Raw genomic sequence first — 27,885 nt, 5'->3', positions numbered from 1 at the left:
GGAGCGCTCCCGGGGGAGCCGCCCCCCGGGCTGGCCCCGCCCCGAGCCGCGGTGGGTGACCGGGCGCTGCGCCCTGTCCTCGGCCGCCGCCGCCGTGTGTGCGCGGGGCCCCGCCGGGGGAGGTGGGTCTGGGCCCCCCCCTCTCTTATCCTGGCCGGTCCCCGTGGGGAGCGCCTTCCTCCGCCCATGGCCGCTCCTCTGGGGAGCGGAGGCGGCCGGCGGGTCTGGGGGCTCGGCGTTGCATCGCCCGCTGTCATGCAGGGTCCCGGGCGGCCCCGTAACCCTGGCGGTTTGTTTGCAGAGACGGCCCTGGAAGGAGGAGAAATGCAAGAGGAGGGAGAGTGAGAGGGGTAAGAAACTGACACCCGCCTCAGGGGCTCCGTCTGGCCGCGCTGCGGGGGGTGGGTTGGGGAGGCATGGGACACACGTCCAGCCTTGGGAGCCTGAAGTGGCTTGTGCTGCAGGGTGCTGGAGGGGTGAGGAGCTGAGGTGCAGGGAATATCACCTGCCAGTCCCCTGTCCTGGCAGACAGAGGCTTGCTCTGTTGGGGTGAAGGCTATGCATGTGTCAGGGAACGGCACCAAAGTTGTTCTAGCTTGGGTGTGCGGGTTCGGGGCTCAGAGCTTGTTTGGCATGTTTGGGGTACTCCTGATGTGCATCCAGATGTACTTGTTCTAAAGATGTAGCGGTGCTTGAACTTTCTGGTGCTTATGAGCTTTGTGGAAGCATTTTTGCGTTTGATCTAGCAGCCTGTGTGGCCTTCAGCATCCTAAGTATATTGCAGTGATTAAGCCTGAAAGCTCCTTGTCATTGAGCAAAGATCTTGGGCAGACACAAAATAACACTGTAAATCATTCCCGAGTGGCATACTCGGGGCGTTTTGTCAGCTGAAAACTCCATATGCAATAAAAAATACAAGCTAGGTATCTGGAGAATAATAAGAAAAAAAAAAACATTAAAAATCAATCTCTAAAAAACTGTATGTACAACCTTGGTTGTGCCTTCCAGAAACACAACCTCTACCTCACTGTATACTTGCACGTGCTTTTATCTCTCTGTTTATGATTAAAGTGATGACCTGCAAAGAAGTATAAGTCCAGCACATTAAGTATGTGATTCTGTGAAGTACTCTGAGATCTAACCTCCAGATTCCTTGTCCCTTGTGAGTTCTCTGGTTCACTCTGGTTGTTTATTTGGTGTATGTACATTTGTGGTCTGTACATAGAAAGTGTTTTTGGTTTATATCAGGAGGGTACGTTGACATCTGTCTGATACTAGACTGGTGAATAGGAAGAAGGTCCCATCTCTGGCCTGTTTGTGGAAGCTGGGATGATGAAGGCCCTGCAGTGGGAACGTGCGGTGTTACAGGGTTGAAGCTCCAGCCCATGTCTGGTAGTTATAGAGCAATTGGAAGGGTTACGTGCAGAGTTCTGGTAAAGTAAGTGTGAGCAGCGTGAAAGTGGGGGCTGCAAATAGGGGTGCATGTTCTCAAAACATCCTTTAGCCTTAAAGGCGGGGTAGGGGAGGGATGGCTGTGGGTATCGGGGCAGCCGTTTGGTGAAGGAATCTTACCTTTGCTCTCTCCCTTTGGAAGACTGGCTTTCTAGTGAGATTGCATGAAAGCTTCAACCTTTACACCATTTCTCCTTTTCCTCCACATTCTTATAACTTCACCACACTTCAGCCCTTCACACCAAAAGTTTTGAGGCCTGATATCTGCTCTAGCAGGAAGATTTTTAGATGGGGAAGTGGATCCTTAGAGACTTTAAGGAAAACAACGTAGTCATCTTCTGAGAATCAATAAGAGCCTTATTTTTGCTTGCATACTTCGTAAACTGGGCAAACAAAAGTTAGGTGTTTTGTGAAGTTCTGGTAGAGGACTAATGAACGCAGGCAGGCACTGAGTGCCCTGGCGTATGCTAATATAGATTTTAGAACCTGGAAATGGAGTTGCCTTTCATTCCTTGTACTCTTTAAGTAAGAAAGCTGTTGTGAGATTTGTGTTTGAATTGGCATCTTTGTTTCATGCCTGAAGTTTGCAATTGAATCCAAGGGAGTCTTGGAGAAGTTTATTTGGAAAATGCATCTGATTATTATATGAGAATTTATGTTTTTACAGAATCAGGTTTGCTTTGATGTTTTTGACATGGGAGTAAAGGAAGTAAGGGCTTGTTTATTTCAATAACAAAAAACCCCAAACAAACAAAACCCGTAAAACCCCCAAACCCAAACTTGACATTCCAAACAAACCCCCCTTCTTGATTCAGGAGGTGCTCGATTACCAAGAATGTGTTATCTCTTCACGTGTGCCCATCCTGTGGAAGAAAAAAAGTCATGTAATTAAGCATTACATACACAGGGCCTTGCTGTGGGCAGTGTACTTAATAATTAATTTGGCTCAGAAAAGAAAGCAGAGGAAGGAAGGTAAGAGTCTTGCCCCATCAAGTTCTGATTGAATCACAGCAGTGTAAATCCAGAGTAATTCAGGCAGGCAGCTAGCAGTCTGACTTCATGCCACCGATGCAAGGTAAATAATTCATCCTCAAGTGTGTTTATGGGTTGATTTGGAGTGAGTGAGTGAGGCAGGAATACTTGGCTTTGCTGTTGCATGAGCAATTCATAAAAACAAAATTATCAGGTAATTTGGTTCATTTAAATACTGCTTCACATAGAGGAAAATTACCTTTGCATTTTGGCTCACCCACAGCAATTCCACATGTATTTATTCTGCCCTAATAGACTTCTGGAAAGTAAATGTTTCATGCTACTCAGGGCATGCTCCTCAGCTTATCTGATGATTGAAATGGGCCCTTCAGAAACAATATTTACTCATTAATTAGACTACTGCCACATCAGAGCAGGAATAGAAGTGGGACAATTTGCAGGTAGCTGCATGAGAAACCTACAGTGGTTGCTTTCTCTAAGCAGCTTGCTCTGCCAGATGTTCTCTGAGCATAGTTTTTAATCATGCATATTGTACCTACCAGTTTTGCCATGCTTGCTCAGGAATAGGTGTGTCTTCTGCTTCAGGAAATATTCCTCTTTCTTTCATTTCTTTAGGTTTTGAATAGCGTTCTCATGAGTGCAACAAACTTTTCTGCTAATACTATTACAGAGAGGAATGTAAGGATTAGGGATTAAAGGGCTTCTTCAGCCAGGTGCTCCTAAAGAGATTATGCCTCTGTATTCAGAGGGCTAACTTTTGGTGTCTAACTGGTCCTCTGGCTGCATAAAGAGTTGAGATGAAGCAGTGAGCACTTGACTGAGGACAGAATCCTACAGAATCCTGTCCTAAAGAAGGGAATGGAAATGGGCAATAGAGAGCTGTGATGTGAAGATACCCTCTTCTCACTTGGGAAGAGGGTATCTTAGGAGCAGTGTAATCAGGTTATTTTCCCACTGCCTCGTCTCATCCAGTTGGATTATAGTGGAGGGTCTTGCCTGTCAGGGATATTAAGTGACATTTCTGGGCTTCTTTTGAGAGTGGGGCTGGGGTGGGCAACACGGTGGGCAGCTGGAAGTTAGGAGCCCTGAGTTTGACTTCTTGTTCTGCTGTGGCTGTTTGTTATCTTGGGCAAGTCTGTTTCCCTCTCTCTGCCTGTCTTTCTTCCTGTATAACATAATGCTAATGTCCCCTTGCTGCATCTGGGCCCTTAGTGTTGAGCTGGGGTGGAAGGACAGGCAAAGTCCAAACTTTTCACTGCCTGTGGGCTCGGGCTGTCTGTGACAGTGAAAAATGGTTTTCAGCTGTATTTGCCTGGTTGCAGATGCACAGACTTCATCATTGATGCCATGTACTTGGGTGGATGATAACTGGGGAAGTCTGGAGGTGTTCTGGGTTTGTAGTCAGTCCCTTTTTTTGCATGGAGGACTATTGGGCAAGAGGTGTTTGAGGTGGACCCAAGCCTGTGGGAATAGCAGACATCATTTTCCCTTGAAAATTATTTTTGGATTTGGGCAGGTAGCTCAGAAGCGGGGAGAAGTTGCTCAAGACAGGGGAGATTAAGGAACTGTCACAGCATTAGACTGAGTCAGTTCCATATTGGAGTCTCTTTGGGTTTAATGTTCTTTTTGTGTGTCTGTGTGTCTGTCCGTCCGTCTTCCTTCTCCTCCATTCCTCTTCCCTTCCCCCTTCCTCTTCCCCTCTGTGCCCAGCTAGGATGGAAGAATCTCATTTCAACTCCTCCCCGTACTTCTGGCCAGCAGTGCCCACCGTCTCGGGACAGGTAAGATCTTTGTCTTCCAGCCTCTCTTGCTGGTCTTGCTTCCTGTTAGAAGTTCTTGCATGCTATGCATTTCTGTTGCATTTCTTGCTCAGCCAGGGTATGCTGAAAGCTGTCCTTCCCACTTGTTTAGATTGAGAACACCATGTTTATTAACAAGATGAAGGAGCAGCTATTGCCCACAGAGAAGGGCTGCAGCCTGGCTCCCCCCCACTACCCTGCCTTGCTGACAGTACCCACCTCTGTGGCCCTGCCCACTGGTATCTCCATGGACTCAGACACCAAGCCGGAGCAACTGACGCCACACAGCCAAGCCCCTGTGACTCAGAACATCACCGTGGTACCAGTGCAGTCTGCTGGGCTCATGACAGCAGGTAGGGGACTCCAAGGACTCTGGCAGCATACAAAGGAGACTCTGGGATGGGGGGACAGGGTCGTGGAGAATCCTTTTTGGACTGTAGATTATTCCTAGCCTTACTGATGGTGTAGACTGCCTTGGCATGGTTTCATCATGATTCATGGTGAATCTCTAGGCACTCAGCCGCCTTCTTTATGGAAGTTTGACTTCCAGCATTGGAGACTGGGAATGTGTTGGGGAGGGTAAGCTACTCTTCCGTTTGCATTATAGTCAAAAGTAAGTGTATAAAGCTTGCTTCTGAGGGATAATGAGGTTGGACATAAATAGAGATGTAATAACTGACTTCCTCCATCTTCTTTTGTTGCAGGTCCTGGTCTGGTGATAACTTCCCCATCAGGTTCCCTAGTGACCACAGCCGCCTCTGCCCAAACCTTTCCCATCTCAGCTCCCATGATTGTCTCTGCGCTACCCCCTGGCTCCCAGGCAGCCCTCCAGGTGGTTCCTGACCTGTCCAAGAAAGGGACAACCACCCTCTCTGAAGGTGGTGGGGGTGGCGGGGGTGGGGGAGTTGCCCCCAAACCGCCTCGGGGCCGGAAGAAGAAACGATTGCAGGAGTCAGGGCTGCCAGAGATGAGCGACCCCTTTGTGCTGTCAAACGAGGATGATGAGGACCAGCACAAGGATGGCAAGACATACAGGTGGGAGCGGGTTTAAACCTTGACAGTAGCATTGCATGGGGATGGGGGTGCATTTTACCCTTCAGAAGGTTACATGGGGAAGAAGAGAGAGCTGCCTTTTCCCCATAGTGTCCCTGAGTAGAGAATCTTTCAGCTGTAGAAAGAGTTGAGGTTTTTCTCTCTAATCAGGAGTGTTTGCAAGTTGGTGGGTTGACCCAAAACTAAAGATCTCCTTAGTGGACAGCCTTGATTTTCTGACTATCCAGATGTTAACGTTACCAGGCTAGTTAATGACCAGGATGTTATGGAGGTTAAACCATATCCTTGAGGCCACAGCCAGGTAGTATGGCTGGTGTACTGCAGAATGCAGTACTGACTTGTGCAGCTGAGACCCCTAGCATCCCTGGGTGATCCTGAATGAGGACTCCAGTCTCTCCAGTGTAAAGACTGCAAACTGGAGGCACACAGAGCAGGAAGTGAACTGTGATGCTTCTGTGTGCATTGTGATCTCCTATTTCAGCATTTCCAACAGAAGAGGGGGAAAAAAGAAAGTGTATTTCTGAATTTGGTATAAGAGTGTTTGTGAGCCCTGAGGTATCAGGTAACAGGGGGGAGAGTTCTGAGCCCTGAGGTTGGGTTTCTGAGCTTGGAGGGATGTGGCTTTTGTTTACAGGTGAGTAGTGGAAGAGGGAGAGATTAACCAAGAGGGAATACTTAAACCAGAGCATGTGGAGTGTAGGTGTTTTAGGGAAGATGGGAGCCGGATGGAGCAGGCAAGTGCTAGGGATGGAATGCAATGGTATGTCTTAGTTGGGAAGCAGGAGCATGAATGGGTGATTTAGTAATGGGTGTTTAGTGTTTAGTGGGGGATGATTAAGATCAGGAAGAGGCAAAGTAGTAGCCGTTCTGTAGATGGAAACAGAAATAGAAGATGGTCTCTAGCTCTTCTCACTTCTCTGCTATGTGCCCATGATCCCGTTTCAGTTTCCCTTTTACCATCCTAGACCCTCTTTTTTTCATACAGATTTAGTTAAGTTTCTGGAATTAAATCATAACAATAGGAAGGCCCAGGACCAGTACATCCACCCCAGGCACTGCTTCATTTTTAACTATAGCATTTTTTTCAATGTTTACATTTTCAAATCAATAAGTTAAATGAGTACAAACCCAGAGCTTGTCTCACCCTTTTTATTCTCTTAGCCAATGTCCCAGTTCTTCCACTTTGAAAATATAATCAGCGTATGGTGAGGAGGGGTGGGAGTGTTAGGTAGCTTGCTATTTGTAATCCCACCATTTATTTTGGGCTTTAGCCACAATTCCACACTACTCAAGCTGCTTACAGTCTGGGTTGCTAATTAGGTTGTTAAATATGTATTTACAGGGGACACAATTGGCAGTGAACACTAGAATTAAAGCTGAACCAAAGCTTTAATTATAGCTCCTTGTTTACGTGTAAGTTTGGGGGGAGAAAAATGCCCAAGGCCAGGTGGAGTGACTCAGCAAAAACTTTATGAACATGCTTCATCTGTGTAACAGCTCATGAAAAAGGGAAAAACCGAATAAGTTTATATGTAGGAACATGTAATCAGGAAGATTTCCTGTGTTCCTGTTTAGTCTGAGTGGGGTACCTCTGCCTCTTTCTCCAGCTACCATCCTCAGCAAGTCTTTGAGCAGTGCTGAGGTGCAAGATAGCTAAACTGAGATTTATAGAAGACCACTTTTGCCCTCCTTGGGATCTCTTATTTAGCTGATGCTTTCTATGTGCAAGTTTGGAACTAAAAATGAGTGTTGAAAAAATAAAAGAAGATGCTATCTCCTCTTGGAGTTGTGGCAGAGAAAACCTTTGTGAAATACAGGAGAATTGTATCTCCATAATAGGTGTATGAATAGACTTGCAAGTTAAAACTTTGAGGACTCCTGGGTTTCTGCTATATTCTAGAGGATGATTTGGGCAGTTCCCGTTACTACAGTGCGCAGGCATATCCGAGCTAAATTAAGACTGGGTGAGGTTTATCTACTCCTGCTTCCTTCTCGGGCTGGAGGAGGAGTTGCTTGTGGTATTTATACATCTGCATTTGTATGATTTCACTGATTCTTATGATGATGCACTGAGGACAAGCTAGTCAGATGCCTGAAGGAGTTGTACTACATCGAGCAATATGAGTTGGGGGTTTTTTTAATACCCAATTGCTAAAGCCAAGATTATTTTGTCAAATTTAAGTATTTGTTGCTTGTAAATTTCTTTTTGAGCTCTGTGAACTCTCCTGTCCTGAGTGCCTGAGCAAGTGCTTGGTTGCCGTAATTCCTGACTCCTGGTGTGTTGGTGAAGACAGAGCAAGGTCTTGAATGGGCAGCACAGCAAGGCAAATTTGGAAGGAATTGGAGCACAGAGGTGATACATGTATTGTAGCCCATCCTATTCTCTACTGAATGTAGAGATTCCTGCTCCTGTGAATGGCAGCTGTTTTGCCGCTGTATTATCTCTAGAAGTGAATCAGTCTGCTTTGAAAGTGGTGCAAGAATCTTTGTGACCAGGTTTCTTGTAAGAAAAGGTGCAAAGATTTTGCCTTACCAGTGGTGGTGTCACTTGCAGATCATGGGCATCTAGCCTTAGGATTAGTCTAGCAGAGTCCTCAGTGCTTTGCTTTATGCTATTAAAAGAATGCTGTGCACCTCCAGGGGACAGCATCTAATCCAATCCTGCGAAGCGTTTTCCTTCATAAATAATGGCACTTTATCTGTGTTCTGGATTCATTGTCAGCTCTTTGTTAATCTTCCCTGACATCTTTGTAGAATTCACTTTTTCTGTGGAAAATGAGATCAGCATTAAGAGCCTTTCTGGTAAGATGCTGGCAGTGTGAAGCACATGGTTTCTCCTCAGTACTTTAAAAGATGCTGAGGAAGAGAGAGTGAGTGTAGGTCCTGGAGAGAGTGGTATTGTTCTTGGTACTGTTGTGGTGCCTGTTCCTATGCACTTTTAGAAGTTTGTGGTGTGGTGTGAACAGTGGACTTCAACGCTGATGAAGTGGTTCAGCCTTTTTGGTCCAGATCACCAGTTCTCTCTCTCTGACAAGTGGTTCTCTAAGTAGTTTATTCTTTGCAAGAGGAAGAGAGCTGTCTTTGTGCATTGCTTGGTTCCAGTATTAAGGTTGTAAAGACTAGGATGAATACCAGTTTATAGTCTGGAATAGTTTTGTGAACTGTGCTTTAGAGCCTAGGATACCAGCAGAAAGGTTGTAGGCTTGAGAAGGGCTTTGCCATCTCAGTATAACCAACAAGCTGTGTTCCCCACCCCTGGTTCTGCATTTCCCTACTTTCACTAGGTTGTGGGAACAGCAGGGGCTGCGGGAGACAGTAAGCAGCCGAGGAATATAGGAAGCTTCTGACATGAGAATAGGGTACAAAAGTGTACAGAAGTCCTAGCAAGAAGCAGAGCTGAGCTGTAAAAGGTGAAGAAGCTGGATGGAGGCCTGCTTTATGAGGAAATTAGGCACACAAGGGGAGCGGGTGGTTTTAATACAGCGGGTGGGCATGTTCTCATACGTATCTCATTTGAAGCCTGTTTTTTCTGCCCTGTACAGGATTTAGCATTGCTGTTTGCTGAACTTCCCATAGTTACGAATAGATTTGAAATCTGGTGCTATGGCTTTTGTAAGCCACATGTATCTGTGAAATGTGGTCGAATTTGGCCAAGTTGTAAGCTTGGAAAGTATCTGTTAAGTGTGTTCTTCGATGCCTTATGGCTTGGCAGTTGAAATATGCAAAGATTATATCCTCCTTGACATTTCTTGAGGCTTGTATAACTCCAGGCACTGACCAAACTATCTATCTCTACAGAAGAGATAAATACACTAAACTTTCTCAGCTTCTCTTTGAGGCTGAACTACACGTATACTTTCTCTGCAGCAATAAGCATCATCTAGACTATTGCTGAAGGGCCAAGCATGTCTTTCCTTCAGTCACAAGTGCTCCTCCTTCTGCTTCAGAACGGAGTCTTTTGTGCCCAGTGTCAACAGTAACCTCCCCCACCAATGGGCACAAAGGGAAGGTGGGAGAAGACACTGATGGGTTCAAATGTGGTAGGGATGAGACTGAGATAACCCTGGAGCTGATTGAGTCCAGAAGTCTGGAAACTGAGTAGAGCAGAGATGGGAATTGGAAGGGAGGAGGGAGAAAAGATAAGAGCCTACAAAGTAGGGAGTGGAGCAGCGGATGTGATGGGGAGCCTATTTGCAAGGGAGGGATGACACAAAGATAAGCTAGACAGGGCCAAGAGTTATTGGAGAGAGAACCAGATCTGCTAGGGGCTGAAAAGCGAGGAGATACCTAGAATTAGCAAAACAGATGGGGGCAAGAGTTTGGGATATGGACAGACAAATAGAAGTGTGGGGCAGAGGAGGCATGTTAGGTAATTAAGGGAATGAAATAAGCAAGAGCTACTGCAATAGAGGATGAAGAGAGTGGCGCATGTGGGTAAAGAGTTTGGTCCTGGGTGTCAATGCAGGAGGGAGAAGGGATTGCAACAGGCTAGAAGTCTAAGGGCAAAGGGGGAGTTGAGTTTGAAGTATCGAGCAGAAAGTTTGACCACATTCCCTCCAAAGCCTAGAAATATTAAACCCAAATTTTGCCATGTCTCTGATGTTAGCACAAGAATGTGACCTCCTCTGGCAAAGAACTTCATCCCCCTCTTAAGGCTAGCAAAAGGTGATAAACTCCCGTTGCTATTATTTATCATCCTAGCTGCAGTGGCAGAGGTCTGTGCAGTGGATCTTAAGATTGCTGATGACCAACGTGGGTGTCAGTACGATGCCACATGTTGGAATTTCTGTTTGCTTTTTTTAACAAGTAGTTCCGTGAGCAGCGGAACTAATGAAGCCTGGTTTCCAGCGGCTCTCTCCTGTGTGGATTCTCTGATGTCTAATCAAGGGTGAGCTTACTAGCCTTTCCCTCAGCAGGGGGCTCCAAAAGGGTCTCTCTTCTTTCCTCAGCTGTATGTTTTTATGGGACTTGTGGTGACTCTACCCCTTTCCCAGATTTGGTTGAAATTGGCTTTAAGGAGCACAGGTGCACGTGCACATCCATATACACACATGCAATTTGTACACATATGGTTTGCTTTGTATGTGAATGCTGTGCTTGGAGGTTAGAAAGTGTCAGAATTAAGACTGACCACATGCCTCAGAGTACAGTGAGGTAAAAGCTTGTGTTACGGTAAGTTCTCTCCCTTCTGCTGGGATATTGTAGCTGTGTGTGTGCATGCACTCTCAGGTTCATCATGGTGCCAGGCAGAAGGAATTAGCAGCAAAGGTTCTGCAGTCATGAGTTTTAATTTTAGCACATGTCAATGGAATGAGTGTGTGCAGTGGAATGAGGGAGACCCTTACAGTTTCAGCCGGGAGGGAGAACTTCAAAACTCTTGTCACACATCTGATCACACCTTCATTTGGCCCTATTGAGTCGAGGTACTTGATACCATCCTTGATGGTGTGATCATAGTTGGTGTGCACATGAAGGCCTGTCAGTCCTGCATATTTACTCAGAGAACCTGAAATGAGTGGTTTATTAAAACCCACAACCATTACCATGGGGTTGCAGAATTGAGGAGGATGATTTTGGGGAGGGCATTTACTGGACTGCTAGTCTGAAGAACTGTAGATTCCGCTTGCCTCTGCTGCAGATGTGCTGTTGTATCCTACAGCCACGTGGTTCAGGCCTGCATATAATCTTGCCTTGAAGCGTGTGCAAATATGAGTTAGGTCTAGTCTTCAGTGGATTTGCATTTGCCACAGGCTAAAAATGACCACAGGTATCCTGAAATAATTAACATTTGGTGTTCCTGAAACTCTAATCTCTCCTCAAATATTGTTGAACAGTCCTCTGTTACATCAGACCCTGTTTTGCTTCGCAGAAGCATTGCATCTCATAGCTGTAGCATAGAAATCTATAGGAGCTGTGATTTGAATATATGTAATATGAATTTTATTTTAAAGGAAAGGAAGTGGTCAGAGGTATCAGTTTGGCCACTTGGAATTAGTGGGTATGTCTGTATTTCATTCCTGCCTTTCATCAATCCCAGGGACATTGTGGGGGTAGATGAGTGCTTACGGAGCACTGATACTTCTGTGGTGGGTACAACAGATAAGTGATTCTGCTTCATGAGGTTGGAATTGCATGTGGTCGACGAGGCTTGAGGCTGTACACAGTGGAGATTAAGGAACCTGAATGCTTGCTTGTTAAATATCTGTGCAACACAGTAAGGATGCAGTTCTGTGGAAACAGTCAATAAGGCTGTATTATAATGCATCTGCATTGCGGAGCCGAATTATGGTGCCATAGGTGACCTTAATTCTGGCATTTCCAAATTTGCTAGTGCTTTCTTATGGGCTTTTTGTATTCTTTTAGGTTGAGCTTTTGCATGTTATCACTCTTCTAGGAAACACCTTATTATGTTTTATTGTTTCATTGGTCTTTTATGCTAATGGTGACCGATTTCTAAAATTGGTAGACAAGGGTTTAGGCTTGATGTTGTTCAGTGATTTGGAGGTCAACAGAAAATCACGGCTGATAATTTACAGATGGAAGCAACACTGGTGGATAGCTGTAAAAAAAAGTGGAAGCTTTATGTGGTTGCTAAACTGGAACTATTCAAGCAAAATGTATTTTAATACAGCCCAATGGAAGACTCAGCCTTTTGGATAATACTTTGTGACTTCTCCAGCAGTCAGGGATGGAGGCCTAGGTGTTAGGACACAGTGCAGTGTCAGACAGAAGTGGCCTGTTGGATGCAATTGAATGTCTTTGATATAAAGATAAGGAATGTGGGGAAACAGTATCCTGGAAAGCAATGACTGTGAAAGACTTTAGGAATGTGGTGACATCGTGTGAGCTCCCAGAGCAAGACTGTGACAGAAGAGGGTAAATGCATCTGTTAAAAGCATAGATGGAGTCATTAAAATAAGACAGGCAACTTGTGAGGCATGCTGAAATACCGTAGCATTCTGGGTCTGGTATTTTTAAGATAATTTGAACAAATGGACAAAATGCAGGAATGCCCTGAAATCTGAGAACTGGAAAAGTGCTGTATGGTGAGAGCATTTAAAAACACTTGATGCCTTGCCAGGAAAGTATGCTTTTCTGTAGCCTTAGCCAGCCACCAAGCAACTGAAGGACTGTGGAAGCAAGTTGACTAAGATCTGTGAGGATAACTGATAGATTTGACAGTATACATGCCATTAGTGTAAAATGGTAAAAGGAAGCATGTATTAACTTCTGAATAGGAGTTGATGCTGGATGGAGAAGTGTGGAAGCAGATTCATGTGCTTACATTTGGCATATTCATGCTCACTGGCTTTAGTTAGGTCTTACCCAGTTTTTCTAGCTGTGTGTAGTTCTGTCTCCTTTACCCCTGCCTCTTTGAAAATACTAGCAAGAAAAGGTCTAACTTAAGCTTTAAGCAAAATAAATCAGGGAATGTGAGGGTTAAAATAGCATTTGTCATGAACTGTGTGCATCCATTAGTATGCTCTGCTTGCATCAGTTGCTTCATTAACTCTGCATTGCAAAGGTAGTACGTTTCTTCCCTTGCTAAATGAACTGCTGACTTCTACAGCCTAAACTTACTCTTATCATCTAGTTTAAATTCAGACCTTCCTGATTTGTTTCTTTTTTTCTTCTTTAACTTGTGAGTTAAAAAAAATACAAATACAAACTTGTATTTATAGACTAAGAGAAGGAGCAGGGCCTCAATTAACTTCTAAGACTAATCTCAGTAGATACTAGGAATTTAAATTCTCAAAGCCATGTAAAAGCCTATATAGTTTTCACAACTGTGATACTGATTCATTAAGCACTTGATTGAAGAATGCTGTTAATCCACTTTGGGCAAATTTTACTATGAGTTGGTGTTTCAGATGATATTTTATCTCATAACAGCATCTGATGAATGAAGCCGAACATTCCATGAAAAGTGGAAAAAAATATGGCACTGTGGGCCACAGAATTGTAGTCTAGTAGCTATAAGCATCATTTTGTTTATGAGTCATCATGATGACTTTCATATGGGAGCAGAATTAGAATTGTACATCCACCTTTTACTGGCATTTAATGATTTTTTGAGGGTGTTTCTGTCTAACATGAACATTCCCTGAATATCTCACTTTATTTCCCTGCAGATTCCGTATAAAAAGGAAGGATTATCAACATTGGAAGGGGTTACTTTTGATCTCTGGCATATGGCTGGGTACTAAATTAACTATTTATATGAACCTCTGTGTTATTAAGACTATGTTCTCCTAGGCTGTCTGAATTTGCAGAGCCATAACTAGCAGGTGTAGAGATGTTGTATCCCACTGTCGATGGGAGCCCTGCAGTCATTTCTGTTACTTGCTCTCAGAAAGAATACAGTGAAAGTAGTGGTAGTTCAGAGGCACAGTGGGGAGAAAAGATTAAAAATGTATATTAAACAGAGGGGGGAAAAAATCAATTATTTCATATAGAGTTTTGCTCATGCTTAGCAAGGAGCACTCCCAACTTCTCCTCTTCCCAGCCAGGAGGATTTCACTGAAGTAGAATAGCGAAACGCTGCTTAGTGTCAGCTGCAACATTCTCATTATCCGTATGGATTTAACAGTTTTTGAATCCATATTTGCCCACTAGAGGGCTGATTGCATCTTCCCCTTTAATATTTGATGTTGTCTGAGGCAGAATGCGAAGCCCTTAATTAAATGGATCATTTGTTTCCTTGAAAATGCCTGATGCCACACAATACGAAACTCTCTGAAATACAGCTTTCTGCTGTATTCCAGGGCTTTTTTTAACTTATAAGGCTCATGAATTTGTTAATGCTACATAATGATTCTTGCCCTCTCAGGGCTGATGCTAATTAGATGATGGGAAAATGAGTCCTTGCAAGATTTTCTTGTTAAATGTTGTTTGAAAAACAGTACTAGAATGTCAGTAGCGGCTGAATTCAGCCAAGAGGAGTTCAGGTTTGGGGAGCTGGGGGAGGGTGTTTTTGCTAACAGGCAGATTTATCTTCCTCTTTTTGTGCAAGTGCAGGAGAGGTTTTGAACTACCTTCTTTTCCTTTTATTCTGAAAATGGAAAAAGACATTCAGTCTATTTCTCTTCATTAATTTTGGGGAGTTTCTGACCTGAAGGCAGATACCTGACAAAGTAAATAAGTAAAGGAAGGGATGCACAAGAAGTAATGGACCATAAAGTAGATGGTTTTATGGCACTACAGGTTTCATGCATGGGACTACTTAGACTTGATGACATAGAAAAGTTCATGAATTTTTCAGACCAGAATAGACTGTTTAAAATATAGTCATGTGTACAGCGCAGAAGAGATAAGCGCCCAGAGTTGTATTTAAACTACAGCAAAACATTCAGAAAGGTATTTCTCTCAGAAGGGTCGTTGGATTTTCAAACTACTGATTGTAGGGGCCAAGCGATTAAGACCATACTATAGCCTCTGAGCATTGTTCCAAAGATGCATTATTCTCATGGTTGGAAAGATCCTGTTTCCTCTTGGATTTTTTAGCTTCTAGTGTCAGTTATTGTTTCTCATTATATCTTTCTCGGCCCATAAAACAAGCCCTTAGTAATTGATATTTTTCTCCCTACATAGATTTATATGGGTATTGGCTGCGCTATCTTTCAAGCTTTTCTCCAAATCTAGATAGGCTGGGCTCAGTGAATCTTCACTGTGAAGTCGATTTTCCACATGCCAGCATTCTTCAAGTTTGCAGCATTTGCCTGAGTTTTTCAATACTTGTCGACTTAGGTGGAAGTCAGAATTAGACACATTGTTGCAGGAATAGTCACACTAGTCCTGTTTACAAGGATCCCTGCTATTCCCCTTTGGTTTAGTATGGTTAGCCATGTTAGCACAGCGTCCCACTGGGAGCTTGTTCTCAATTGAATGTTTCCTCATCAGAGGACTAATACTGTGGAACAGAGTTCAGCTGAGAGTAACTGAAGTAAGAATCTGCTGAGGAGCTTGATAAAAGTCATAGATGGGGTTATGCCATAATTGCTTGCATTAGCAGGGAACTGGACGTGGGCACTCAGATGTGTTTTTCAGTTCAGTATTCACCTCAAAGTTCTATCTAACATTGCTGCTTTCAAGGATACAATCCTCACCCTGTAAGTACGACTTGATAAGTGGAAAATGCATATGCTGTATTCAAGTCTAGCTTTAAACATGTCAGAAAGTCTGGAACAAACTGCACAAGTGTTTAAAGATAGCTCCTTATGATTCTGGTGTTCTTTTTACTCCCTGCATCTCACATAGACCTAAACAGCCAAATTACTTCTTGTTGATTCCAGAAGCGATCGTTGTGTGTGTGAGGTGGGATCTAAATAAGGATGTATTTAGCTTGCATATTCTGTTAGGGTTTGCCATTGAAAGTGGATTAAGAGAAAGATGAAGGTAGGAAACATGAGAACGACTCTTAGAGATGATAATGAATGTAAAAGAACAGTGATGGATGGTAAGAAAGTGTTATGGCAAGTGTGTTGTAGAATGCTTGCTAGGAAGGCATGGCTTCTACCTAAATGGCTTAAAATCAAGCTGTGGCTTGGAAGGGCCTGTGAAAGTTAAAGTGGGTGCTGGATAAATACTGCCTACATTACACATGCTAATCAGACTGCACACTTCCTAAAGCTTCTGGCTCAGTGTAAATAGTCACAATAGCAGATGTAATGAAGTATCTTCCTGGGAGGAGATAGATATGGGGAAGAGCAGGATAATTCTCTGTGGCTTGTAATACCTGCAGGGACTTCTGTCATTGAGCAGTTTTGTAAACACTTGAAAGCCTGAGGAAATTCCCAGACAAAAACTGAAGTCGACCTGCTGTGAAGGTTGAATTCATGTTAGCCAGACTCTCAGTTGTGGCCATGGAAGTTCCAAGTGCAGGTTCAGTTTTGTCTTGTTTAATTGGAAAGTCTGCAAATGGAAAAACGAAGTTCAGAGAAACCTTTAACTCTGCCCATTGGTTGGCACACATATGGGTGGTGGGGAGGAAGGGGATAAGAAAAAGTCCAGTAACTTGGCTACTGCTGCTATCTCTCTGTTATATTATCAACCACAAAAGCTTTTACTATCTTGAATTGTAAAACAGTGCAAGCTTCTCTTAACAGCATGGTGTAATGATGGAGGAACAGTTCTTAACAGCAGCATCCGTAGCAGATAGATGCCAACTGCTTCTTCCTGTTCAAAGAGTCTGTGTGTTACCAAATACATTTCTGATCATTATGGGAACAGATGGATCTAAACTCCTAGACAAAACATTTTGCATCACATCAGTAAGGTTGAAATTATGAAAGCCCATTAGACCAGTGAAATACCACATTTGATATCCAGAGTATCTGTGTAAGACCCACTAGGAAAGCAGCCCTGTTGTTAGTGTCAGCATTTTGTGTTCTAAATAATCACGTCTTCTCCAAAAATGGGAGCAGAGTTAAGTTGATTTGGTCATAACTGCTTTTGCAGACTTTGCAGTACATGGAGTTAATTTTTATGATGAAAATGAACCTTAACCTGGGATTTCCAGGTTTTCCAACCTTTTTTTTTGACTGAAATAAATCATAGATGAACAAAAAGTGATTTTTGTCTGGGAATTATTATTCTGTCCCCTTCAGACTGCTGTTGGAAAATTTCCAAAGTGCTGCCCTGTCTCCCTTGTAGGTCTCATAAATTAACCTCTTTGATTCTTCTAAGACCTTCACTTGTCTGGCTGCAAGGTATTGTTTGGTTTCTTCTGCCAGTTCCTAGCTTAAGTTTGTCCCCTTGGGGCTGGAGTACTTGCAGCCAAGCACAGTGTCCCGGGTGAAACCTCCCCAGAGCCACATATAGCAAGAAAACATCCCTTCACGCAGTGTGGAAGACCCCGTCCAGTTAGGGTTGATAGGTAGTGGGGCTCGCCCCCATGTGACACTGTCTCTTCCCCTCGTCCCGGTCCCAGGTGCCGGATGTGTTCGCTGACCTTCTACTCCAAGTCGGAGATGCAGATCCACTCCAAGTCCCACACGGAGACAAAGCCACACAAGTGTCCTCACTGCTCCAAGAGCTTCGCCAACAGCTCCTACCTGGCCCAGCACATTCGCATCCACTCAGGGGCCAAGCCCTACACGTGCAGCTACTGCCAGAAGGCCTTCCGCCAGCTCTCCCACCTGCAGCAGCACACACGGTAAGGGCCAGAGGAGGCTGGGGGCCCTCCACACTGCATGTTGCCGTCATCCCAGCATGCTGTGAGCACCCTCAGTGGGCGACTGCCTGGGGAGACCAAGCTTGTTTTCCACAGGCTGGTCAGGTCTCGGACACAACAAACGGGCAGTAGTGGTATCCGACATGTGAGACTTGTCACTTGCTGTGAGGGGCTGGGTACGCACAGAGGTTAACACTGCTCACCCTAAGGGGCATCTGCAACAGAGTGATGCTTTCTGATGGAGGGTAGGGCTGGTTGTGTCAAAGTGAGAGTGGGTGTAAGAGGACTGTTCCCTGTCACCCCAGCGTAGTTCTGCCAAACGTCTCAGTCCAGGCTTGCAGCCCCCCTGCTATTACAGCTGTAGGCTTCCCACACACAGCTCTGCCAATGCCCCTCAGTCCAAACTCTATAGTTCCTCTCTCTGGATCCTCCCCCGGTGCAGACAGACCATGGTCTCTTGAATCCAAGAGGAGCACGGTTTGAAACCGAGCGAGCTCATGCAGTGTTTGGAGTTCCTCCATGTAGCAGATAGAGTGGTGCTGTCCCACCCCCTTTATGCCCTCATTCCATCAGCACTAGCCAGATGGCGGTCATGTCCAACTGCTGCTGCTCCTCCTCCTCTTCGGCAGGATCCACTCCAAGCTCCACACAGCGATTGTCAAGCCGCACAAGTGTCCTCACTGCTCCAAGAGCTTCGCCAACACATCCTACCTGGCCCAGCACCTCCGCATCCACTCGGGGGCCAAGCCCTACACCTGCCGCTACTGCCAGAAGGCCTTCCGCCAGCTCTCCCACCTGCAGCAGCACACACGGTAAGGGCCAGAGGAGGCTGGGGGCCTGGCCCTGGCCCCCCCGCGCTGCCGGCATGCACCAGTGGAGCACGCGCGCCAAGCATGCGGGGGGCGGGCGGGGAACGCGGCCGGCTGCACCCTCGCAAGGAGGTGACCCCCCCCAGAGTGGACGGAGTGGAGGCTGCGCAGGAGACACTGACCACGTCAGGGCGGAGGTGGGCACATGCTGGCCCTGGGGATCCTTGGTCTTGCACCGCGGGGGGCACAGAGAGAGAGAGCCATAGAGAAGAGAGGCATTGGCCATAGGGCATCCCAGCCTGGCACCATGGGGGTTGGACTGAGTGTGTGGAAGCTTCTCCTGGCATTGCAGGGGGACAGGGACAGATGAACGCTGTAGATGATCTCAGCTTGATAATGTAAAGGGAAAAGCATTCGAGTGTCCATTCCTGAGAAGGAACAGAGCTGCTTTCTTGGCCTTGCAGAAACAAGAGAACAGACTCTTCTTGGCCATATGGGCCTCCTGAGCTTGGAGCAGGGGGTCTGGACCTCCAGACCCTTTCCTAACCTATTTTCAGGTGGCACAAAATGCCAAGCTGGCCAGGCATTCATAAGCTTTTGCTCCTCAGTCCTAGTCACTGTCTGAAATCTGCTTGACTGCCTGTCTTCTCTAACTTCTAGCTGGACACAGGAGCTGGGCAGAGCTCTCTCTGTCCAGATAGAACAGCATCTGGAGGCAACATGATCCCCTTCCCTGCTTTCCTGAGTGATTCTGGGATTTGATCATAGCAGCAGGCCCTGGCAGTCTGCTCTACGTGCCTGCTCACTGCCTCCCTTTTGTGCTCTTCCTTCTCAACAGTATCCACACAGGGGACCGGCCCTACAAATGCGCTCATCCTGGGTGTGAAAAGGCTTTCACCCAGCTTTCCAACCTGCAGGTAAGGGCTGGGCTTGTCCTGCTCACCAGTGCAGGTCGCAAGGGTAGCTGTCAAGTAGTAGGGGAGGCTACTTGCCTGTGGTAGAGTGGATGGAGAAATGGGGGCAGTCGGGAGGAGTGTAAGAATACAGAAAAGCTGTTGAAGCCCTAAGCAGGGGAGAGATTCCTGGCTTTTGTAGCACTAGTGACCCAAAGAAGTCACATCCTGTAAAATTGTAAACTTGACTTGAAGGCAGTGAGACCTTGGTAAAGTTCCCCCCATCTGTTCTGCAGAGTTTTCTAACTTAGCTGGGGGAAGATTTTTGCTAAATGTCATTCTGAATAAAATCTGGGTATCTGATTGGGTTTTCTGTTTGTTTTACAATGAAATGGAGGACATTCAGGGATTTAGGGAAGCAGAGGTGGTGTGTCTTGTTGCAGTATCCTGAAGGAGGGGAACTGTAGCATGTGCCAAATGGCAAAGAGCTGTAAACTGTGAGCAATTAAAGCAGATCCTGCCCTAAAGGGCAGTGACGGATGCTGGGAGCAAATGTGTAGTGAAGCAGAAGAGAGAAAAGGAACAGGCCGAGAAAGTGGGGGTGGAGGGGGGGGAGGGCTGAGAAGATGGGGGCTGTGGGGAGTTGGGAGACTCTGCTCTTCAAATGCCTAATATGCCTGAGAAAAAAAGGGCATCTATGGGGATGATGTGGTGGGCTGGAGGGAGAAGCTCTGTCCCCTGCGGTAGGAGCCAGGCAGGAGACCTAGGGAGCTTGGGGCCTCGCTGGAAGAGGGTATTGGAGGTAAAACCTTCTTCAGTACTAACGCTTGGTTCCTCCCCTGTGCTTGCTTTCTCTTTCTTCCACCCTGCTGCTGGTCCCCAGTCCCACAGACGGCAGCACAACAAAGACAAACCTTTCAAGTGCCACAACTGCCACCGTGCATACACGGATGCTGCCTCGTTGGAGGTGCACCTGGCTACGCACACGGTGAAACACGCCAAGGTCTACACCTGCTCCATCTGCAGCCGGGCCTACACCTCGGTGAGTGTTTGCTGCTCTGGGGAGTAGCAGGAGTGAACACACTTCCCAGGGAGTAGCTCCTCCAGATCCAGAGGGAGCAGCCGCCTGGGCTGTCATGTGCCTTCCCATTGGGTTTGGCTTTGGTGAACGCCCTCCCCTCCTGTGACCACCATTCTTCCCATTGCAGGAGACGTACCTGATGAAGCACATGCGGAAACACAACATCCCTGACCCACAGCAGCAGGTGGTTCAGGCACAAGCTCAAGCCTCTCAGCAGCAGCAGCACTTCCAGCCACAGGGTGGGGGGGCAGCAGGGGGCCCTTCTGGAGACACTAACCAACCCAACCCTCCCCCCCAGTGCTCCTTTGACCTGACTCCTTACAAGACTTCAGAGCATCACAAGGACATCTGCCTCACTGTCAGCACCAGCGCCATCCAAGTGGAGCACCTCTCCAGCTCCTAGAGAGACCTCAACCCAGGGAGCAGAAAGCCTCTTGTGCATAGCCGGCACCCAGGGGCACCGCTTGTGCAGCGGCCCTCCTCGTGCAACAGTCTCTGGCCTCTCCTCCTGCAACAGCCGTTTCTGGCCGTGTAACCCTGTTCATGGCACCCCCTTGAACAACAGCCTGTCTCAAGGGGGTGCTCCTTCTGTGCAACAGCCTGCCTGGTAGGAGGATGCTTCCTTGTGCAAGAGCCCCTTTCCTGTGCTGGGATCACTTCCTCATGCAAAAGCCCCTCCTTTCAAACCCAAAGAAAGGCCCCTGTTTTGCCTTCTCTCTCACTGTAGGATGTGTATGAAGGGGGGGTGCCTGTTGAGACATGCATGGTGAATGGGATGGAGAGAGGGTCCTTGTATGTACAGGGGCTCGGACACATGTTTTCAGCAGGCCACAGAAGAATGTGGAAGGGTTCATAGCTGGATGGCGTTCTTTGAGGATTTCCTTGAGTGTCTAAGAGAGAAATATCCATTCCTGTCCCTCCTGCTTGTGAAGGGGAGGAGGGGTTGCTCGTCCTGCCCCAAGGACTGGATGGGAGAAACCTTCTCCCCAGAGGAAGGTGAGACCAGTGTGGGGGGAGAGGTGAGGCATGTTCTCTGGGCTGGACCGTGCCTACGCTGCCCGAGGGTTGTGGAGTATTGCACTCTTTCTCCTCCCGTAGTGGAGAGCAATAGAGAGGAGTCTGTCTGCACTGGCTGCTGCCTCTCTCTCCCAGCTGTCTGAGCAGCATGGTGGCCAAGGCCCTGTAGGAATGTGGATTCCTGTTCATTGCTCTTCCTGCCCGTTATGGATGATGTCCTAGCAGCTTGTACTCCTCCTCCTCTCCCTCCTGCCTGCTTCCCCCCCCCCCCCCCCCCAAAGTCTGCAGGCATCAACAACAAACCAAAAAGCAACTGGAGGGAGGGTAAGAGACTGCCAAAATAATCATCACCCGTCTCTCTACTCCCTTTCCTGAAAGGCAGAACGACAGCAGTTCTGACTCTTGTACCCCTGTCCTGGCCCCAGTTCCCAAAGGGAAGGAGGAGGAGGAGGAATAGCCCAGTCTTTTCAAGGAGCCGGCAGGAGGCAGGGAAAGGGGCTAGCTTCTCCTGCTCACCTCCCAGCAGAGCGCTCTCCCAGGCTCCCTCTTGCCAAGACGGGCTGGACTCACATGGCAGTGGTGGCCTCTTCTGGACCCTGGTCATGGGAGAGAATCCCCAAAAGGTGGACAGTGGAGAGAAGGGGATGAAGATCCCCACAGAGAGACCAATCTAATGAGAAGGGGGAGCCAACAAGAATAAACTGAAGGCCCCTTGAATTTATATATATATATATATATATAAATATCTATTCCCCACCCCTGGCCCGCTCTGTCCTTGCTGTAACTGTTTCTATCTCTGTGTTTATAAAACGCATTATCCTGATGAATTTTTATTTTCAATCTTTGTTTGTTTTTCCCTTTCTCTTCATCTTCAATTCTTCTCCCTCCCCCCCCCCCCCTTTTTTTTTTTTGATATATAACTGATCCACATGACTACTAGTCTTGTGTGTCACTTGTTAGTTCCTTTGGATCATGGAGGCTGACTTGGAAGAGAATGAGAAAGCAAGGGAAAAAAAGCATGTGTTGTTGGGATTAAAAATCAAACGCCCACCCAAAGCCTACAGAATCCCAGACTTCTGTATGAACAACCAATAGGGGCTTTTTTTTAACCATCTGTATAGAAATAAATTGGTGTAAAAGGCTCCTGGAAGGTGCTGCTGCGAGCAGCCTGCCCCTGTGACGTGTGTTCCTTCCTCCTGCACCAGACCACTGCACGAGCATCTTGCTGCTGTGTGTCCTGAGCAGGCAGCCTGCCTTTGGGCAGCCTCACTTCACCCAAGGAAAGCGAGGAGCTTTGTGCTCTGCACCTCTGGAGCCTGTGGCAGAAATCTTTTTCTTTGCATTTAGTCACCAGGGTTGGCTACAAATGGTTGTTTTGTTAGATCAATAGGTTTGGCCAGAAGAAGCTGCCTGATTTGGCTTCTGCATTTCACAGGTGACATTTCAACCTGTTTACCCTGTACTGAGCCCCAAGAACTAATGTATATTTGAAGTATGTGTTGACAAATTGCATTAGGTTGATTCTGAGGCACTGGGACACAGAATCCCTTCCATTGGTAGCCTACTGCAGGCTTTGTGTTCTCGCTGTTGAAATATTTAAGCCCAATTTCTCCTTTGGATCTGTTTGGCTTTGGTTTCCAGTAACTAGTTCTGGATACATCCATCCCGTGGATTCAGAGAGCCTTAAAGCACAGTGGGGCTTTTCCCCCTGGTATTTAAACACTATAATGTCACTTCTCAATCCACTTTTTAGGCAAGCTAAATAGATGGAATTCCTGAAGTCTTCCGCTGTAAGGGATTTCCTCCAGCCCATGAATTATTCTTGTCTTTTCTTTCTACATCTTGTCAAATTTTTTCAGTATCTTGTAAAAATGTCCCTTTCAGAATGGGGTGTTCATGCCCCAGTGCCATGGCCAGGGCCCCCCTGCCCCTTTGCCTTAAGTCCGCAGAGGATTACGTTTTGCCCTTTTCTCGCAGCATTATATGGGAGCTCGCATTAGCTGCTTGTGTGGTGTGATCCCTGGATCATCCAAAGTCTCAGCTTTCTGTGATAGCGTTTCCCCCTTTCTACAGGTATGCTCTTGAGTTTTTATTTCTTAGATACTTAACATGAGGCTGTTAACAAAGGCCAGTCTGTGTGAATGGACCTGACTTACTGATGAACCATGTTACTCGCTGCTCTCCCAGTTTTGTCACCCACAAACTGTATCAGTTGTTTCTTACTTTCAGATCCAGGTTGAAAATGCTATATTGCGTCTGACCTACCTTAATTTGAAAAGCATCATTCAGTGCAACTTTTTATTAGCTTCTTTATGAGACTTGCAGGCTAGGCATTTCTTAATCCTCTTAGTATGTGATTATGTACAGTAAATCTTTCTGACTTATGGTGCTAGGTCAATGCCTTACAAAAATTTAAGTATGTTGCACCTATGCAGTCCCCTTTGTGAAACCAAATGTGTAGTGATGTCCCCTAAGGATGAAATTAGGGTTTGGTTTGGTTTTTTTTTCTACAAAATCTGTATTTCATAAAACCTTTGGGTCAAAGGTTTTATTTTTCATTCACTAATTCTTCATCTCAACAGCTTTTCCTTGACAAGGAGTCATTTCATTTGCCTTTTGGGAGCGCTGTCATGAATGTCTGAAGGTGCTTCTCTAATATCCCAAGTTTAATTAAAATCAGACCCAATGGGCTAGAGAGCTCGTTAGTGATCTCTTTTAGGATTCCTGTTTCTTTGCTGACTTAAAAATACACATCCCTAGTAGATGCTGTCTAATCTCCTACTTTGGTGCTAAGGTACTGGATAGAAGTTGCTGTTTTCATGTGACTGCCACATCCTGTTTCTTTCTGAATATGGAACTGGAAGTGTTTGTTGACCAGATTTCCCCTGTTAAGTGTCACTAGCGTTTTTATTTAGCATGGCTCAGTATAAAATACAGTAAGATTTGTTTATTTTTTATTTAAAAAAGAAATGAAAGAACCAAAATCCCTTTGCTATTACCAGTGGTTTTCCTAGCCACAATGCTTTCCTGAACAGTTTTCTTTATTCTAATAATGGCTTATTTCTGTCAGGTGCTGTCTTCGCCTTCTCCTTTTCCATCTGTTACGTTTCAGGCTTGGTTTGGTTTGGGGTTATCTTACATTGTTCCTTCTTCCCCACAAACTTTCTTACTGAACCCAGGATGAGCTTTTACCAAAAGTTTTCCTCTTTGATTGTGGAATTAGGGCTTTTTTGGCCACGTAATACTTTTTTTAGAGAAGAGTTTCAACTTTTTCCTGCCTTACTTCTTCTTCTCATGGGCAACTCGGTTTATAGTTTTGCTCACCTTGGAAATCAGCACAGGTTTATTACTGCTTGTGACTCTCTTTTGCATGTCCATATTCCATATGAAGAGGACAAAATTCCCAATTTCACTCAAGCTATGATGTTTTGTATGTATCACCTTGAAGTCTGAAAAATTGACTTGTTTTGGGTGCAGTGTCTTGTATTAGGAAACCTACATTTTTAAAAGTCAGAAAGGTGTTTTTTCCAACTGCTTGAATTCCCTGGGGAATGGCTCCCAAGTTAAAATTCCTTGCAGTGGCTTTTCATTTTGTAAGTTAAAGGTGCTTGAAATTGCTTTTCCTCGTCCCTGGTTTGATCTGTTGTTTTCTGATGTATGCTATCCTTCTCCTTCTTGGAATCTGCTACCTAGCATAGGTATGTATTTAAGGCTGTACCATTCATGTATTACCAGTTATTTCAAAGTTATTATTGCTTGTGTTTGTGTAGTTTGCTGATGCTCCTACAGCTTTTACTTTTGCCCAGGAAGAAACTAATGATATTTTCCTCAAGGGACATTCCCATTGAGTTTCAGAAATGCCAGTTTATTCCAGGCCTCTTATTTTTTTTTCTCATCAGTGAGGCTTTCTTACTTCTCTGTTTACCCAGAGACCTGCTGCTGGTGTAGAAGCAATTGAAGAAATCTTATTGTCATCCTTGTTACTTACTTCAGTTTGGATTAAGTCTTCCTCTTTGAATTCCCAAAGCCTTTCTAACATATTCAGAATGCTTCAGGTGGTTTAAAAAGTATAGTCTCTCCCTGCAGGATGCAAGATCTAACATCTATAGAAAATTCTTCCCTGTTGAGATGGTGCCTCAGGTTCCACAGTCTGCAGCTTCCCACTTTGTGCACTTAAGCCAACCATGGTTCAATTATTTAACTACCACTCACAAGAGTGGAAGATTCTCTAACAAGATCCTATGGTCCTTCCTCTTCAGCTCCCTGAACTCTTTGAGCCTGAATTTTCTCTGTGATGCCAATTCATTTGTTTCTTTGTGTGTGTCCGCAAGAAGACTTGACAGTGACTCTGGAGTTTGGTATTAGGTTGCATCTTGCATCTTTGCTGGAAGGTGGTAGCACTTTTTCTTCTTGTCCTTTACTGAATCCATTGTCTGTTCGTGGCTGGATTTTGCAAATTATCGTTGCTTTAAAAGGAAACATCATGTAGGCTGGAAATCATTTAGAAAAGTCACCCACAAACAGTAACTGAATCTCAGCCGTGACTAATGATAGTACTGCTGGTCTATAATTCAGTTAAATCTTAAAGAAAGATTTAAGACTTTCATAATTTAAAGCCTTATGGTCAGTCAGCCATGTCCCCTATTAGAGGTTTTTTGTTGGTTATCACTGCCACTGAAACTGTCGTTCTATTTTACTACTTTTTTTTTCTTTTTAATCCATACAGTCTTGTTATGCCTTTGTTCAGTACGTTCAGTTCAGTACATTAAAAAGACTTCTGCTATAAGAAGTTCTTCTTTTGTAATGAATTACAGACCATGATCAGGTCACTGTATTCATCTTTCCAAATGGCTTAATTAAATTGAGCTGGTTTAGGTGTCTCACAATAAGGCTTGACTCCATCATGGAGTTCTTCTGTATTGCCTTTCTTTTTCCTTTGTGAATGACCAGGCTGCGTAATGCTCAGTTACAAGTCTTGCTACATTATGCCTAGACAGTTATCCTGAGCCACCAGGCTTACATTGCCATACAAGGATGTGTAGTTCTTTGAATTAGATCTTTTTCTCTAAATTAAAGCAGCATTATGTTTCTTTTCTTAGCTGAGCGCAACCTGTATCAGTTACACTGTGACTTTGCCAAATCAGTGTTAGGTTAACTGACTTACAGCAACCTGGATGATCCCATTTACTTTTCAAATACTTTTTAAGTAAAAGTATTTGCTTGTCTTCTGGAACACATTAAGAGCTCCAGAGTTGTTTGGAAGAGAAAGCCCCTTGCTTCCATCTGCTTGCCAGATAATTCTTCTAAAGTTACTGATTGTCAGTTTCTAGCTATGCAACTTCTTGGATGTTTTATTTAATGAGTAGAACTCATTAGATTGGCAAGGTAATATTTCGTTACTTCACAGATGTGTCTACATCATCCAACTTTCTTCCCAATATAGAATATAATTATGAGATTCTGCTTGTCTTATATATTTTTATTGATTATTTTATCTTTATATCAGCTAAATGATATATATCATGTTTAGGATTTTCTTCTAATACTTTGCAGGTAATGCACCTGAAAGCTGCCCAAGTTTACTAGTGCAATTTCAGAACATAGAATGAAATTGCTCTGTACACTTCCATAACTAGCTACCTGTTCAATCGTCATTTCAGGTACAACAGATTACATTTGTGTGCATGGTTTCTTGTTTCTGTGTAGTAGTACACCAAAGTACTAGAGAGATGTAGTAACTTGGTCCAACAAACATTTCATGTAGTGTCTATGTAATGGAAAAAAAAAAACAAACTGCAAGAAAAGAAATCATGACACCAAAGAAGTAGAGTGTATGCCTAGTTTTGCTCCTGAATTAGGGTATGGTTTTGGAATGTGGACACAGCTATAATCTGGGCCCCTTGGCATCCTCTTTCATTTGTGAAGCTGATTTACCACCTTGGGGGCAAGTGCTGCAGATCAGTTGTTTGATGTTCATGAGACTTAAGTGTGGGTACATCTGGTCTTTCCTGAAGAGAAGGAAATGCAGAGCAGGGACCTCTGAACTAAGAATGTTGAAGAGTGAGAAAAGCTGAATGTGTACCACTGCAGCAGAAAGGGAACCAAACAAGACTGAAGTTGTAGGCCTCCTGCTGCATAAGGATCGCTCTCAAGTACTGGCCTTCACCTTGTGGTCCTTGGACAACATTTAAGAGGTCTGTAAGGTAACAAAAGCTGAAGGCTTAGATTTGGTATGCAGATGTTTACATTTCCAAGGGAAAATACACAGGCATCTGTAGATCAATAAAGGTTGAGAACCACTACTCTAGACTACTTCAGTAGGCTGTTAGCTTCCCTTTGCCCTGTGGGCAGTAGGCCCTCTTGTCAGCCAGGTCCTTCATCTAACTAGGAGGTATTGGCCCATTTAACATTAGGATGTAATTGAAGTAGCAAACTCTGGGGTAAAGGGGGTGGTGTGTGATAACCATATGTGGCTTTGTTACTAAGTTGTAACAACAGTTACCTAAGTGTTGGTATAGGAGGCTGGTGAGGGGAGACATAAATAGGCATGTACCTCTAGAGTGTATTCCAGTTGGGGAAGCATCTCCTTGCATAATCATCTGTGCCCATTCTAGGA

General features: G+C 45.1%; 1 protein-coding gene across 15 annotated transcripts; it reads left to right on the top strand.

The window, feature by feature from the left end:
- On the top strand, positions 1-27,586 carry ZNF384 (zinc finger protein 384). 15 transcript variants are annotated; one of them, XM_062617436.1, is made up of 13 exons: positions 1-122; positions 302-350; positions 1,072-1,162; positions 1,249-1,438; positions 4,160-4,226; positions 4,357-4,597; positions 4,949-5,279; positions 10,105-10,185; positions 17,227-17,451; positions 18,099-18,281; positions 19,117-19,195; positions 20,055-20,213; positions 20,380-22,439. In XM_062617436.1, exons 4-13 carry the CDS (start codon positions 1,386-1,388, stop codon positions 20,653-20,655), a joined length of 1,695 nt encoding a protein of 564 aa, XP_062473420.1. In that variant the 5' UTR covers positions 1-122; positions 302-350; positions 1,072-1,162; positions 1,249-1,385; the 3' UTR covers positions 20,656-22,439. The 15 variants fall into 15 exon arrangements, with proteins under 15 accessions (XP_062473420.1, XP_062473445.1, XP_062473501.1 ...); XM_062617461.1 differs by lacking the exon at positions 1,072-1,162; XM_062617445.1 differs by lacking the exon at positions 1-122 and having other exon boundaries at positions 169-350; positions 1,009-1,162.
- The last annotated feature ends 299 nt before the right edge of the window (positions 27,587-27,885 follow it).

The sequence above is a fragment of the Pezoporus occidentalis genome, unplaced genomic scaffold, assembly GCF_034315485.1.
Source record: "Pezoporus occidentalis ecotype Australia unplaced genomic scaffold, CSIRO_AGI_Poc_V1 ctg104, whole genome shotgun sequence".
NCBI classification, from domain to species: domain Eukaryota; kingdom Metazoa; phylum Chordata; class Aves; order Psittaciformes; family Psittacidae; genus Pezoporus; species Pezoporus occidentalis.
The sequence above is the reverse complement of the archived record's forward strand: the minus strand, read 5'-3'. Positions and strand labels throughout refer to the sequence as shown.